Source organism: Xenopus laevis, chromosome 1S (assembly GCF_017654675.1).
Source record: "Xenopus laevis strain J_2021 chromosome 1S, Xenopus_laevis_v10.1, whole genome shotgun sequence".
Taxonomy (NCBI): Eukaryota; Metazoa; Chordata; class Amphibia; order Anura; family Pipidae; genus Xenopus; species Xenopus laevis.
In genome coordinates, this window is record NC_054372.1 from 179783791 (window position 1) to 179800487 (window position 16697).

The 16697-nt window shown below is 38.0% G+C and overlaps 1 protein-coding gene across 3 annotated transcripts in view; it reads left to right on the forward strand.

Moving 5' to 3' along the window:
* The first annotated feature begins 8809 nt into the window (after positions 1 to 8809).
* ankrd55.S (ankyrin repeat domain 55 S homeolog) overlaps positions 8810 to 16697 on the forward strand; it is a 41576-nt gene continuing 33688 nt past the window's right edge. The window contains exon 1 of one of the 3 annotated variants that reach the window (XM_041580569.1): positions 8810 to 9298. In XM_041580569.1, coding sequence (XP_041436503.1) covers positions 9259 to 9298 — 40 coding nt within the window. In that variant the 5' untranslated portion in view covers positions 8810 to 9258. The remainder of the gene's footprint in view (positions 9299 to 16697) is intronic. The other 2 variants (XM_018240976.2, XM_018240977.2) reach the window with 2 other exon arrangements.

Sequence of the window (16697 nt, forward strand, 5' to 3'; positions counted from 1 at the left end):
CTCCCATAACCCTGTATTTCTTCACTTGCTAAAAAGCCATCCAACCCCTTCTTAAAGCTATCTAATGTATCAGCCTGTACCACTGATTCAGGGAGAGAATTCCACATCTTCACAGCTCTCACTGTAAAAAACCCCTTCCGAATATTTAGGCGGAAACTCTTTTCTTCTAATCGGAATGGGTGACCTTGTGTCAGCTGGAAAGACCTACTGGTAAATAAATCATTAGAGAGATTATTATATGATCCCCTTATATATTTATACATAGTTATCATATCACCCCTTAAGCGCCTCTTCTCCAGATTGAACATCTCCAATTTGGCCAGTCTTTCCTCATAGTTAAGATTTTCCATACCTTTTACCAGCTTAGTTGCCCTTCTCTGTACCCTCTCTAAAACAATAATGTCCTGTTTGAGTGATGGAGACCAAAACTGTTTGGCATATTCTAGATGGGGCCTTACAAGTGCTCTATACAGTGGAAGAATGACCCCCTCCTCCCTCAAATCAATGCCCCTTTTAATACAGCTCAAGGTCTTATTTGCCTTTGAAGCTGCTGACTGGCATTGCTTGCTACAGCCAAGTTTATCATCTACAAGGACTCCAAGGTCCTTTTCCATAATGGATTTGCCTAGTGCAGTCCCATTAAGGGTATAAGGGGGCTGCATATTTTTACATCCCAGGTGCATGACTTGGGCCAAAGTACCAGTTTGTCAAGATTCTGTTGCAAGGATGCCACATCCTGGATGGAATTAATTGGGCTGGATAATTTTGTGTCATCGGCAAACACTGATACATTACTTACAACACGCTCCTCTAAGTCATTAATGAACAAGTTAAATAAAAGTGGACCCAATACCGAGCCCTGAGGGACCCCACTAAGAACCTTACTAAAAGTAGAGAATGTCCCATTAACAACCACCCTCTGTACCCGATCCTGTAGCCAGTTTCCTATCCACGTGCAAACGACTTCATTAAGCCCAACAGACCTTAGTTTAGAAAGCAGTCGTTTGTGGGGCACAGTATCAAACGTTTTGGCAAAATCCAAATAGATCACATCTACTGCCCCCCACTGTCCAGCATCTTACTTACCTCATCATAAAAAGCAATCAAATTTGTCTGACATGACCTATCCTTCATAAAGCCATGCTGATTGCTGCTCATAATGCCATTCACTAGGAGAAAATTTTGAATGTGATCCCTTAACAAGCCTTCAAATAATTTGCCCACCACCGATGTCAAACTTACTGGCCTATAATTGCCAGGCTGAGATCGTTATACCTTTTTAAATATTGGAATAGTAATGACATCAGTTTTCCTCCAATCCATAAGTACTAAACCAGATCAAAGAGAGTCTGAGTAAATCAGAAATAGAGACCAGTCCTAAACTGAACTAAGCCGTGGGTGTATTCCATCTGGCCCAGGTGCCTTATTCCCATTAATTTTTAGCAAAGCTTTATGAACCCTATCCTGAGTCAGCCACTGGCTAGACTGAGCTGAGCCAACAGTGCAGCTATGAGGAGGATCTGGGAACTCTGACTCTTCTATTGTATACACCGAAAAAAGAACTGGTTTAGCACATTTGCCTTTTCTGTATCTGTTACCACCATACTGGTACCAGGGGCAACACTCTCAACCCGCATCTTTTTACTGTTAATATACTTAAAAAACTTTTTGGGGTTAGTCTTAGCTTCTGCCGCTTGATTTGTCTACAATAAGGATTAACTACATCTTAGTTATGATCAAGTACAAGGTACTGTTTTATTATTATTATTATTATAAAGAAAATTATTTAGATAAAATGGAGTCTGTGGGAAATGGTAACAGGGTTGTTTTTATTTAAGTTAACTCTACAGTGTGATGTAGAGAGTGTTATTCTGCAGTTGGTTTACATTTTTATCATGTGTGTTTTTGAGTTATCTTTTTATTCAGCAGCTCTCTAGTTTGCAATTTCAATAATATGGTTGCTAGGGTCTGATGATGTTTGAGGATGTTGAACTGGATTTCTGGGAAAACCTGCGGAGTTCTAGTAAGAAAACAGAATAACAGTTTGTGAAGCAAAGTCAGTATTCTTTATTCAAAGACAAATGGGCAACAAAGTATTAACAAAAAACTGTAAAAAGGTTCACATGTTCTTTTTAATTCTCATTTTCGTTGTCGATTAGAAATATTGATCTTGCAAAGCATGTTCTCACAATTTCTCATGTCCCCGCTGAAATGAATGCAAATATATCTCTCAGACGTGGGGGGGGAGTGTTGCACATCTTGAAATCAAGCGTGAGCTGAGCATATTTCATCTATGAACTGAAAATTGTATTTGTCTTTTCAGCAAGGGCAAACCTTAAAGCCCAATACAATTAACTCACTGTATTTTCAATTTATGCCGGCGGTATAGATTGCTGTAAATGTTACTGTTGGATTTACAGCTGTCAGAAAAAAATGGAAGGTCCGGGGCCAGATGGTATTCATCTCAGGGTACTTAGCGAGCTTAGCTCTGTGATTGCCACACCTCTTTACTTAATTTTTCAGGATTCATTGAGGTCTGGCATGGTTCAGAGAGACTGCCGAATTGCTAATGTGGTGACTCTATTCAAAAAAGGATCCCGTTCATAGTATTTGTACCTGGATAGAGAACTGGCTAAAAGATAGACTACAAAGAGTGGTGGTAAATGGAACATTTTCTAATTGGACCAGTGTTGTTAGTGGAGTATCGCAGGGCTCTATTCTAGGTCCCTTGCTTTTCAACTTGTTTGAAGTTTGGAGGTGGGCATTGAAAGTACTGTTTCTATTTTTGAAGATGATACAAAATTGTGCAAAACTATAGGTTCCATGCAGGATGCTGCCACTCTGCAGCTGGGAAACTGGGCAGCAAACTGGAAAATGAGGTTCAATGTTGATAAATGCAGGTTATGCACTTTGGCAAAATAATATAAAAGCAAATTATACACTAAATGGCAGTGTGTTGGGAGTTTCCTTAAATGAGAAGGATCTTGGGGTTTCAAGTTGTCTAATTCTGGGCAGTGTCATTCTGTGGCTACTAAAGCAAATAAAGTTCTGTCTTGCATAAAAAAGGGCATTAACTCAAGGGATGAAAACATAATTATGCCTCTTTATAGGTCCCTGGTAAGGCCTCATCTGGAGTATGCAGTGCAGTTTTGGACTCCAGTCCTTAAGAGGGATATAAATGAGCTGGAGAGAGTGCAGAGACTAAGTGCAACTAAATTGGTTAGAGGGATGGAAGACTTAAATTAGGAGGATAGACTGTCACGGTTGGGGTTGTTTTATCTGGAAAAAGGGCGCTTGCGCGGGGACATTAGAGGACATTATAGACAAATAGAAGGGGAGCTTTTTACCCATAAAGAGGATCACCGCAACTATGTAACTATGTAACCATACCCATATACACTACTGAATGTGGCCATATTTCAGCAAAAGATGGAACCACAGAATTTGCATATGGATAAAGTACTGTTAAAGACCAGGAAACAACATTTTTCTAAAGTAAGGGTCTGTAAGAAAATAAGTTTGTAGTAAAAAAAAAAAGGTTTCCACAGTGACAATTAAAATAAAAGTGATTTGCATTTGCATTCAGATCGTCACATATCCTGTAAGACTTTAAAAAATGATTTTGGCAAATTTACCAGAAATTCTAGCTCAAATATTTTTAAGAATTTCAAAACAATCATGGTAAATAAAAACTTGCCTTCCCATCTTTGGTAGCACACCATTTGGAAATAACCCAATGGAACTGCTACCGATTGTCATGGATTGCATCTCTCTACTCACAGTTTGGACCACTCTTATTTTACAACCTGCTTCAGGTCCAGATAAAAAGTAAACCAACTCTGAACTGTTTCCAGATCTCTCCAGATCTGTATATAGTTCAATGGGAGAGGTTTCAAAGATTTTTTGATCTGCGCTGGGTATCATGCAAGAATCTGAAGATTTTGTTATTTTTTGGGAAAAAATCTGTAAAAATCGGGTGGAAAATCCGAAAAATTTGTACGATTCTTTTTTTTTCACTATTTTTTTTCCCGCAAACATATTTTTCCAAAAAGTGTATTAATAAATTCAGAAAAAATGTATATAAATCCAGTCTTTGAAAAATAACCCCCTAGGTGTTTTTTAATAAAAAAAAAATAAAAGCAACAAAAGATAACCCTGAAATAAATATTTCAGGGTTTTCATGTTTTATTACATTTCTCAGCCCATTTGTCCATTTCAAGCTCAAGTCTCAAAGGTACAATGCAGCTACGACTGAAGTACCTGCATTTTAATAGATAATTCCCTGCTGGGCCAGGCACTTACCTCTTCTGCCTGCCTAACCAAAATTCCAGCCCTGTTGTGATTGGGGCATTAGCAGTAAGTGGGGACATTTGCCAACACACAGGAGGATGGGTTGTACACAAGGGATTGGTGGTGGTTGGTGACGATCTGCAGAGAAGGAGTGAAGAACAGGTTCTGCCTAGGGTGCATTAAACCATTGGCTCTTATGAGACACGTGATGACCCATTTACAAATAACACAAACACAAGTGCTAGAGAACTTAAAGGGATACTGTCATGGGGAAAAAAAAATTCCAAAATGAATCATTTAATAGTGCTGCTCCAGCAGAATTCTGCACTGAAATCCATTTCTCAAAAGAGCAAACAGATTTTTTTATATTCAATTTTGAAATCTGACATGGGGCTAGACATATTGTCAATTTCCCAGCTGCCCCAAGTCATGTGACTTGTGCTCTGATAAACTTCAATCACTCTTTACTGCTGTACTTCAAGTTGGAGTGATATCACCCCCTCCCTTCCCCCCCCCCAGCAGCCAAACAAAAGAACAAAGGGAAGGTAACCAGATATCAGCTCCCTAACACAAGATAACAGCTGCCTGGTAAATCTAAGAACAACACTCAATAGTAAAAACCCATGTCCCACTGAGACACATTGAGTTACATTGAGAAGGAAAAACAGCAGCCTGCCAGAAAGCATTTCTCTCCTAAAGTGCAGGCACAAGTCACAAGACTGGGGGCAGCTGGGAAATTAACAAAATGTCTAGCCCTATGTCAGATTTCAAAATTGAATATTTGCTCTTTTGAGAAATGGATTTCAGTGCAGAATTCTGCTGGAGTAGCACTATTAACTGATGCGTTTTGAAAAAAGCATGTTTTCCCATGACAGGATCCCTTTAATATAATGCCCTTTTGTGCCATTTACTTGTCTAGGGTACTGTTGCTTTGCAAACCTTGCAATGAATCAAAAATCTGATGCAAAATGCAGCATACAACACTGGTGAGTGCAAGACAGTCCAATACTTACTGTCATACGTGTTGAGTAGGGGGTTGTAAGGGGCTGGTAAATAAAAAAACGGAATGTATGGTGATGGTGAAAAGCAAAAAAAAAGAAACGAAAATAAATTTCAACTAAAAAGAGGAGTAGAGGCAGGATATAAATGAGTGAGAGAGGAAAGAAACAGGAGAGTAACATGGGAGAGTAGAATAAGGGATCCATCATGAAAAACAAGTGTCTGTGTTGTAGCTGTTGCTGTTTATCTGCAGTGTGTATGTTTTCCCTGAAGCAAAACATGGTGCCACTATGTGCAAGAAATGCAACAATTACAGTTACCACTGCCTATAACTTTCATATAATTTAACTAGTGATTCTGGTTTTTTTTTAGGTTTTTTTTAAATCCGCCTCCCCTATACACTAAACACTATTTTATTGTGTATAATGCCCCTGGAGTGTCAGTACCCATGACTTTTCACTGCTTATGTTGTGTCTGTGGTGCCTCATACAATGTCTCTCACTATATCCACTCTGTGCTTGTGGTACCTCTATCCAGTGCTTTTTGTTGTATAATGTACTATATACTCACTGATGCCACATTATTACCTGGTGGGGATGCTATGCCTTTACCCCTTACCCGCAGAAAACGTTCAGGTCCTTTTGTGTTGCTGAGTTCACCAGTGATTTCTTTCTTTCTCAGGATGTACCAAACTGTAGATTTTGCTACTCCTATTACTGTAGCAATTTCTCAGATGAGTTTTTTCTGTTTTTGCAGTTTAAGGATGGCTTGTTTCACCTGCATGAAGAGCTCCTTTGATTGCATATTGTCTGTTCACAGCAAATCTTCCACTTATAACCCCCACCCCAAATCATCTCCAGGGCTTTTATCTGCTTCTTAGATAATGACATAACAAAGGAATTGCCCACACCTGCCCATGAAGTAGCCTTTGAGTCAATAGTCCAATTACTTTTGAGCCTCTGAAATGAAGTGATTGTGTTAAGAAAAGGCTTTAGTTCCTCACATTTTTATGCAATCTTTTTGTTCAACCCACTGAATTAAAGCTGAAAGTCTGCAGTTCAATTGCATCTGAATTGTTTCATTTAAAATTCATTGTGTAATGTACAGAACCAGAATTAGAAAAAAAGTTGTCTCTGTCCAAAGATTTATGGGCTTAACTGTAACAGCCAGCACAGTAATTGCTTTTTCTTCTATGATATACCCTTGGGTATATGGGACATAAGCAGATCAAAGTGTCTTGGTAATTAATGGGTTAAGTAGCCTCCTCAAACACAAAATTTACCCTCCGTCCTTGGCGGGTTGCACCTGTTGTTTGCACTTTGTATCCTGTACCATAAATGATAAATGACTCCTCTTGTTTTAAACCTTTTATTGGGTTTTACAAAAACAAGCAAGATATAACATTGGTCCATTGAAGGACTATGACACAAACGTATACAGCTTAGAGAGTGTCCTAGAAGAATGATAATTATCCATTTGAAGATGGAGAATACACCTAAGCTGTTATTAGAGCTAAGTAAGAAAACTAAAGTAAAAAAAAGACATATTAACCTAACAATGCTCAGCTAATCTTGAAAGTTGAACAAGAAAGATATTATTAAGGATATGCCGGAACATGTAAGTGACTACAAACACATCACAAATGTAAATAAACATTTTGAAATGAGTTACAAACTACAATTATAAATGTAGCAGTCCAAGTGAATAGTGATAGGCCAATTTATTCACCAAGCACAAATTTGCACATTTCACCATCGGTGAATAAATTCACAAATTTGGCGCAAAAATTCGCTGGCGAAAATGCTATGCCGACATCAAAGTTTTTCCGACCCGGCGACGGTTCCGACGCAGTCACCAATTGTGATGCCAGCGAATTGTCGCAAGAGCCGCTTCGCAAATTTTTCACCAGTTTCCCAAATTTCATGGGAAATTCGCAAAAATTTGTGGCGAAGCGAAATGGGACAAATTAGCCCGTCACTACAAGTGAACGGAGTTTGTTAGTAGAGTCAAAAAAGTCTCAATATAATGACCACTTGTTAATGAAATCTTGTTTAAGGTGAGGATCAGCAGTCTTAATCCTTATCACTTCTTCCCAGCATAAGTGATTTAAGAGGGACAAGATATCCTTTATTGAAGGTGTAGATAAAGATATCCAGTTTAAGAATAACAATTCCTTTGTAGCTGCTGTCAACAATGTAATAACGTTGTTAAGATTATTGAATAAAGATTTTGGTTGTGGCTTCAACGATGAATCAGGGTAATTCAGGTGTAGTAATTCCCAAACTGGGTTTAGTTTGATGTGGAAGTTAAGTTTGTGATTCAGAAACTTTTCCAGGGCGAGCCAGACTTTATGGATTTCAGGGCAGCTCCACGAGTAATGAAACAAGTCAACATTTAATTGAGTACATTTAGGACAAACGGATTGAGAGCTTGAACCTGAAAACTTTTTGAACATTGTCCCATAGCCCAAATGGACCATTTTAAAACGTTGAACTCTCCAATTTTTAGATGTAAAGTTCAAATTATACTTACGAATAGATTGAGAAAGTTGGTTTGACGAGATTTCTGTTTGTATATAACCCGACCATTTATCCACCACTGACTCCTCTTCTGCAAATTGATATCCCCCATTAATATGCAGAAGGGATTACTCAGGGAGCTGTTAGATCACATTCACCTGCTTTGATAAATGTGCCAACTCGTTAAACACTGAAAGTCAATAACATCAATTAAAAAAAAAAAAAAAGGGTTTTGAACTGTGGGGAATCCTTCAGGATTTCCCCTATTTGAGTTTCAGTAAATCTGCTCCTACAGTATGTAAACTTTGCACATATTTTTAGATGGCATTTAATCTGTTTTTAAAGGAAAACTATACCCCCCAAACAGTGTAGGTCTCTATTAAAAGATACTGAGTAAAACAGCTCATGTGTAAAACCCTGCTTCATGTAAATTAACCATTGTCATAATAATATACTTTTTTAGTAGTATGTGCCATTGGGTAATCATAACTAGAAAATTGCCATTTTAAAAAATAAGGGCCGCCCCCTGAGATCGTACGATTCACTGTGCACACATACAAACCACATGTAAGGTCACATGAGCCAATTAACAGACAGAGTTCTGCCTTTTGCTTCCTCACTTCTTCCTGTTACAGTTAGTGTTGTAGTATTTCTGGTCAGGTGATCTCTGAGGCAGCACAGATAGAGTCACAAATGGTGGTTCAAGGCAAGAGATGTAAAAGGGCAATATTTATGTAAATATATATTCCAGTTTGGTAAGATTCTTTAATATGTCATTCAATTTGATATAAACTATCTGTTGCTTAAGTATTCATTTTGGGAGTATAGTTTTCCTTTAAGCATCCTTATTACCTTAAGAAAATGTAAAAATAAATAAATAAATAAAATGCTGTGTAGTAGATGCGCTGGCATTCTTCACAGGAGGAGTTTATTGCAGGGTATAAATATAGCAGCTTTGATTCAATCTCTGCCTGTAGTACTGCGTTTGATATCTGTATTGAGTGCATTAGTATCAGAACTGCATAGGCTGCTTTGCACATGCTCCGTGAGTCCCATAATCATTCATCCATTGAGATCTCTATTTGCTTAAAGCAGCATTGCTGCTTCTAGTGTAGGAGAGGGCTGCCCAGTCTTTATTTGCAGCTCTGACAAAGCCAATGATTCACTCAGCAGCAGAATGGCTTCTGCCTCCGGTTGACATCCACAAATGATCCCTGGGACTTACTAAATGCAGGCGAATCCTCCTTCTCCATGCATCCTACCTGGGGGAATATCCATGCCCCTATTTATCCCTGCTGTCCATTAGCCAATATTGAATCCTCATGTAAAAAAAGCTGAGCGACTGCTCTAGGCACAGGCATTATTTGCTGTAGGATATCCGGCTCCTTTCTCTGGAAGCCAGACAGATGCCATTTACCTGGTCTTTCTGTAAATAATGAGATAGACTACCATGGATTTCAGCAACTCGTCTGTGTTTGATCAGCATAAAGGTAAGCCATCCAAGGACTGCATGGTGCATGGACCGTTTTCTGATCTATTGTCTTTCCAATAAGCCACTTATTCTTTCACTATATTACTATCTCATTTACCTCCATAAAATGATGAATATTCCTAGACTGACTTGTATTTTGACCTAGCACCTGGCAGACAGCTAATATAATTGGAGTAATGACAAGCACGTGTGGTTGGGTTAGAATAACATTAGCCGTAATCTGGTTTAATAAATGAATTTTCTCCTTATCACCAATAATGTCATGTCTTGTGCTGGATATTGTTGTACAGTTGGCTGTGTATTACATGCTGCATAGGTTAAGCCAGGCTGCTGCTCTAATCATTATATTGTGATAATGGAGCACAATACCATCCAGTGCCACGTCGTGGATTGTCTGCTGAGGTCTGCGAGGGTTGATACTCATTTTACATTAACTATGGCTGAAGTCCTTTGTTCCTTAATCATAAACAATGGCAATTAGCAGCAGCAACATAGCGTCAGGCAGTGGATCCCTCTTTTTAAAGGCAAATATAAATTCTATTCATGTGTACAAACTCTGTATGGCCCCACGGTGATATGTTACTTAGATATGAAACATGTATTACTGTATCATCATTTCTATCCCTGTTTTGTATCGCGTGGGGGGATAAAATTGTGTGCTCATAGTGGTTTCTAGCCGAATAAACACTACAGCAACCAAGCTGACATGTAGCCGTTGCTATGGAAATCCAGACGGAACAAAGCTGCCTTGTGCCGTGCAATGCTTCTCTGGATGCTTTGCAGCAATGTACTGAAACAGGGAATCAAGTTGGTGCATATAGCACCAAAAAAGAAGGGTGTAGGGCACACTGGAAAACACACCAGGTCAGACCAAAAGTTAATGAAAAATACGTTATTGAATGGTCATCACAAGCCTTACGCGTTTCGTGTCTGTCTGACACTTAATCATAGGCTCCATCAAGTTTGTGCAGTTGGCCGTCAATATTGGAGATTCGGTGAACCCCCTCCAGGGTGTGGGATGGACTCCTACTAACAAACTTATATATATACTGCCTCTGTTTTAGGTATAGAAGCCAAAATGCCTACATGCTATATGTTTGTGGCCCCGGAGAATTCTTTTTTATCAATTATACTCAGCAAAATATACAAGAATTTGTCAATGATTTTATGAGTTCAGATGAAAACATTTCGCTTTGTAATGCAATTTAATATAATATACAAGATAGAGAAAAGATACCTGCATTGACTCCCACCTTTGTTGTACCGGGGAAAGAATCATAAGAATCGTGTGCATGCCGATCCAGGGAAAAGGCTGCACTCATTCTCCAAAGTTCAAAGCAATCCTTAATTTGTTTGTTAAAAACATGAGTGGCTGCTGTGGTCTAAAGGCCAAATATATATATATATATATATATATATATATATATATATATATATATATATATATATATATATATATATATATATATATATATATATATATATATATATATATAATATAATACCCACTGAATCAATTTCTCCTAACCAGGAGAAGTGTTAGATGTTTCTATGATACTTAATATCCCAATCATTAAAGGAACAGTAACACCGAAAAAATTAAAATATCCTAAAGTAATGGAAATATAATGTACTGTTGTGCTGCACTGGTAACACTGGTGTGTTTGCGTCTAAAACTCTTCTATAGTTTATATATACAAGCTGCTGTGTAGCCATGGGGGCAGCCATTCAAAGCTGAAAAGGGAGAAAAGACACAGGATAAGCAGCAAATAACAGATAAACTCTGTAGAATACAATGGAATTCTTCAGAATGTATCTGTAATCTACTGTGTATCCTGTTCTTGAATGGCTGCCCCCATGGCTACACAGAAGCTTGTTTATATAAACTATGGTTGTTTCTGAAGCAAACATGCCAGTTTTACCAGTGCAGGGCAGCAGTACATTATATTGTTTTCCTTTAAAACACTTTAATTTGTTGATGTTACTGTTCTTTTAAGATGACTATGCCACTATCACTGTGGGTGCAGATTATAATGTATGGGAGGCCGGTTCAATATACTGTAGAACTACAAAAGCAAGAACTTCCTGTCAATTCATAAACCCATTATCCAGAAAGTTCCAATTTATGGGAAGGCGGCTGTCTCCCATACTGTATATTCCATTTTAATAAAATAATTCCGACTTTTAAAAATGACCTCCTTTGTCTCTGGAATAATAAAACAGTACTTTGCACTTGTTCCCAACTAAGATATAATTAATCCTTATTGAAAGCAAAAACAGCCTATTGGGTTTATTTTATGTATAAATTATTTTTATATATTAGCCTTAAGGTATGGAGATCCAAGTTACAGAAAGATACCTTATCTGAAAACCCCCGAATTCCAAGCATTCTGGAGTGCGCGCAGGGCCCTATTCTACTCCGTTGAATGATTTTGTAGAACTCCCAACCTGCTGGTGCTATGTATATAAATAATGGTGATGATATTCATCAAAAATACAGACAATACAGATTGATAGCGGGGAAATCAGCACCTTCCTCATTGTAGATTGCAGTAAAAGCATATAGGAGGGGATATATATATATATATATGCATAAAGTGGATTCGGCTGATGGGTAACCATGTGACGTGATATATTACATTTTAGTAGGTATTTGGCTTGCATGGAGTGTGTATTTCAGTTCTATTGAATTTGCTAAGTCTGTCCCCTGGTCTGCTTCCTCGGATGCATTTTAGTAATATAACGAGCTTAAATCTTTATAATAAACTTTGCAGTGCAATGATGTTTGAAATATTATACCCTTGAAGGTTTGTTTATGAAATGTGTCGTATCTCGTTGATATTACATATTGTTTTAAATCTATCCCACTTTACACACATTGACAGAACAGGGGTCTCAGTCATTTAGTTTGTCTACATTAATAGGACACATTTTTATATAAAGTATATATTTTCTTCTTTCCCAAAACTGATCATCATGTCATTATTAACTACTGTGTAGATTATGAAAAGCAAGATGGCAGTTCATCATAAAATCTTATTTCTTACTCAAGCTTTACAGTGTTTACTCAAGCTTTACATTTTCTGCCACATTAGATGCTTAGATTTTAAATGTTTATGTACTTTAACAGTATAAAGTGTTTGTTGGATAAGACAAAGACCTCCCCACAGGCAGCAGTGCAGTAAATGTGAAGAGGATAATTTGAAGGGATAATTGGTCTTCTTATGTGTCATGGGCAACTAGTCAAGAGTCAAGAGTGAGTTTATTGTCATTTCATTCATATACGTTTGTACAGTACACAGTGAAACTAAACAATGTTCCTCTAGGACCAAGGTGCTACACAACACAACATAGATGTACCGGACAACAGACAAAAAGTACAAGTGCAAAAATATGCAACTCGTGCAAGACAGGACAGCACAGTGCAGGGACAGGACAAGACAGTGCACACTCAGCACATGTAATATGTTAAGTAAATAATGCTAAACGTCAGACATGATGGGTGTATCATTGTGACATGATAGTAGTAAGAACATGATAAAGAACATGATAAAGTGCAGATGTGCTTATAAAGAACAATTGTACCCAATGGCTATTTATTTATACAATAAGGTCAGATGGAGTGTGTGTGAGAGAGATCTGTCCGGTCCCTGAGTATTCAGGAGCCTTATGGCTTGGGGGAAGAAACTGTTACACAGTCTGGTAGTGAGGACCCTAATGCTTCGGTACCTTTTTCCAGATGGCAGTGAGTGTGAGGGGTGTGTTGGATCAGCCACAATGCTGGTGGCTTTACAGATGCAGCGGGGGTGTAAATGTCCGTGATGGAAGGAAGAGAGACACCTATGATCTTCTCTCCTGTCTTCACTATCCTCTGTAGGGTCTTGCGCTCCATGACAGTGCAGTTCCCAGGATGGTGGGGGATGGGATTTCCTCAGCTTGCGCAAGTAGAGGCGCTGTTGGGCTTTCTTGGCTAAGTAGCTGTGGGACCAGGTGAGGTTCTCCGCCAGATGGACACCAAGGAATTTGGTGCTTTTGACGATCTCCACAGTGGCAGGTGGTCACTACTAGTCTTCATACAAGTCAACAACCATCTCCTTTGTTTTGTCTACATTGAGAGACAGGTTTTTGGCTCTGCACCAGTCTGTTAACCGCTGCACCTCCTCTCTGTATGGTGACTTTTCATTGTTACTGATGAGACCCACCACGGTCGTGTCATCAGCGAACTTTATGATGTGATTCGTGCGGTGCGTGGCTGCACAGTCATGCGTCAGCAGAGTGAACAGTAGAGGATTAAGCACACAGCCTTGAGGGGCTCCGGTGCTCAGTGTGGTGGTTCTAGAGATGATGTTTCCAATCCTGACTGACTGAGGTCTGTTGGTCAGGAAGTCAGGAACTAGAGCTCTTTAGATGTGAAGATCTGTGCCTGTGAACATCAGTGCCAGGCCAATAGATACTTTCGGCCAAGACAATTATGTATTGTCCCGGCTGAGACTTGACCCTCACCAGCAAACTGCAACTGCACCCCCCTACCCCAAACCCTGCCTCACTTTCTCACTACCATGGATCACTCCCATCACCTTTTCTGGAACTTAAAGCAAGTCTGCGTGGACAGGAGTTGAGTGTACTATAGTTTAATCTTTTTTTTTTTTGCACACACCCCCAACCTCCACAACTGTGCTTTAGGTATCTGCCTATCCTACCTACCCCTAGTTGTGTCCCTGGTGAACATGACCCCACTAGTTCCCATCTTCTTTTCTGCTGATTCACTGCACATGATCTGGGCTGCTGAGTAATTATTTATTCAGATTCACATTACATAGCAGATCAGGAACAAGTATATTCTTTTATAATCAGCCCTGAAGCATCAATTTAGGCACACTGAGCATGTGCAGTGCCATTGACACTCAAAAGATGGCCTAACAAGATCCAAGATGGAGAGCTACTGTGGACAACTTTTAAGGGCTGTAAACTTTCCTGCTGGTGCAATGAGTTCAGTAAAACAATACAGAATTTCTAATCATATTCATTTTTAGGCATTCGTTCTCTTTAAACTTTGTAATGGATTTTGCCCGCTGAATTAAGAAATGATAAGTGTAAAATCAGAAGTAAGGAGAACAACTTTATAAATAGGACTTTTATCCTATGCCACATTTTAAACCTTTTATTTTGAGATGTAGGACTTTTTCCAGCCCTAAGACCACTTCCCTAGCTGTTGACACAGAATAGATTAATAGAAACAAGCCGGGACAGACATAGAACGCCTTTCAAGGGTTGATATTTAAAATGGTTTTAAAGAAACTCTTAAAATGAAATTTAAAAGTACTATCAATGGTTTTAGAACTTTAGAAAATAACTTAGGTAATAATAAACAATAATCCAGGCTATGGTGTTGTACATTTTTCATGAAAAAATTATCCTATCCTATTTCCAAATCAGGAAAGTGTTCACATTTAGGGGCAGATTTATCAAGGGTCGAATTTTGAAGTCAAAAATACTTCAAAATTCAACCATCGAATTTAAATACTTCAACTTCGAATATCGAAGTCGAAGTTTTTTTCAGCGAATTTGGGTATCTTGCTGTCGAATTAAAATCGTTCAATTCAGCGATCGATTGAATGCTTTTTCTTTGACTTCGAAAAACGTTAAAAAATGCTCTAGCAGGTCCCCATAGGCTAACATAGCACTTCGGCAGGTTTAATTTGGCGAAGTATTGAAGTCGAAGGTTTTTTAAAGAGACAGTACTTCGATTATCGAATGGTTGAATATTCGAACTACTTTACTTCGAATCGAATTTGAAGTCGAAGTCGTAGTATCCTATTCGATGATCGAAGTATACAAAAAATTACATTGAATTTCGAATTTTTTTACTTCGAAAATTCCCTCAAATTCACTTTGACCCTTGATAAATCTGCCACTTAGCGTCTGTTAGGCAAATAGCTTTTCTGCCAGAAAAAAAGAGATAAATCAGTATAAATCTGATATCAGACGTACATAGCAACTGCTCTCTGTGTTTATCGAAAACAAAGGTTGAAAAAAAAAAAGCAGCCTGATGTATTCGCTACAGTTCTTTTTGTATGGATGGAATAGAGCGGAAGATTAAGCCTAGTTCCCTGACAAGTCACCTGAGTGGAAATTCTGCCGTTTGTTTATATAAAGAGAAAACATTCATAAAGAATTGTTGTTGAAAGTAATTCTAATGAGACTGAAAATCAAAGAATAAAATAGAGTTGTGGGTTTAATGCTGAGGGAATTGCTGATGCAGGGATAATGTATAATCAGGTGGCATGTAAACATTCAGTCCTTGATAAAAGTATATTTAGGGAAAGTCATTATAAGCAAGTATATGCTGCGCATTGAAGACTAATTAGCAGGGCAATTTGGAAGCTAAATTCATTTCCCCTCCGCTTTTCAGCGTAATGGACTAATTATCTGTTTTATGGATACAGGTATTAGGGAGCTGATTCAATCGCCTTATATTTACTAAAACAGTAGTTTTATCTAATTATCTCATTCACTGCAGGTATTGATATTGGAGGGTGATTATTAGAGGGGGAGAGCTTTGTTGTGAACTGTGAACTGAATACGTATTCGAATCTGTATAGGAAAGCCTTCCTCCGTATTTTAATTGTCGATCGTGGCAATAGCCACACACAATAATATATATTCTTTCTTTATACTGTGGCACATTAATCAATGTTCAAACAAATGATTACGTCTCTTTGGAATGGTGGCACATTTTAAGCCCCGCAGCAGTGACTAACAATTTGTATCTTTTTTACTTTCTTTGAGGACATGGTTTTCACCTGTATGTGTGTATATATATATATATATATATATATATATATATATATATATATATATATATATATATATATATATATATATATATATATATATATATATATGTGAAAAGAAGATCAGCACTCTCTGTAGTTTGGTGAAATTGTGTTGATTTATTAATCAAAAATCACATCTTATCCGACGTTTCGGTCCCACATGGGGAATGGCTTCATCCTTTGGATTGAGTGCAGGCACTCAGGGACTCTATTTATACTATATATATATATATATATATATATATATATATATATATATATATATATATATATATATAATCAAACAGAATGGAATGCACAACCATTAGTATGCAGAAAGCTGGGTGCTAGTCTGAGAAGTATGTAGACAAAATGCAGGGATTGACAGCACTCCAAGGAAATACATCAAGTCAATAATTCAAATGAAAGTGGAGATTTATTGGTGATCCAACGTTTTGGCTCAGCACAGGAGCCCACATTGAGAGTCACATATACTGATTTATATAAGGTGCACTAACATTTTATACTTAATATGGGCACATATTTGGAACGCTAGGCTGACCTTTATGACACTTATACCGT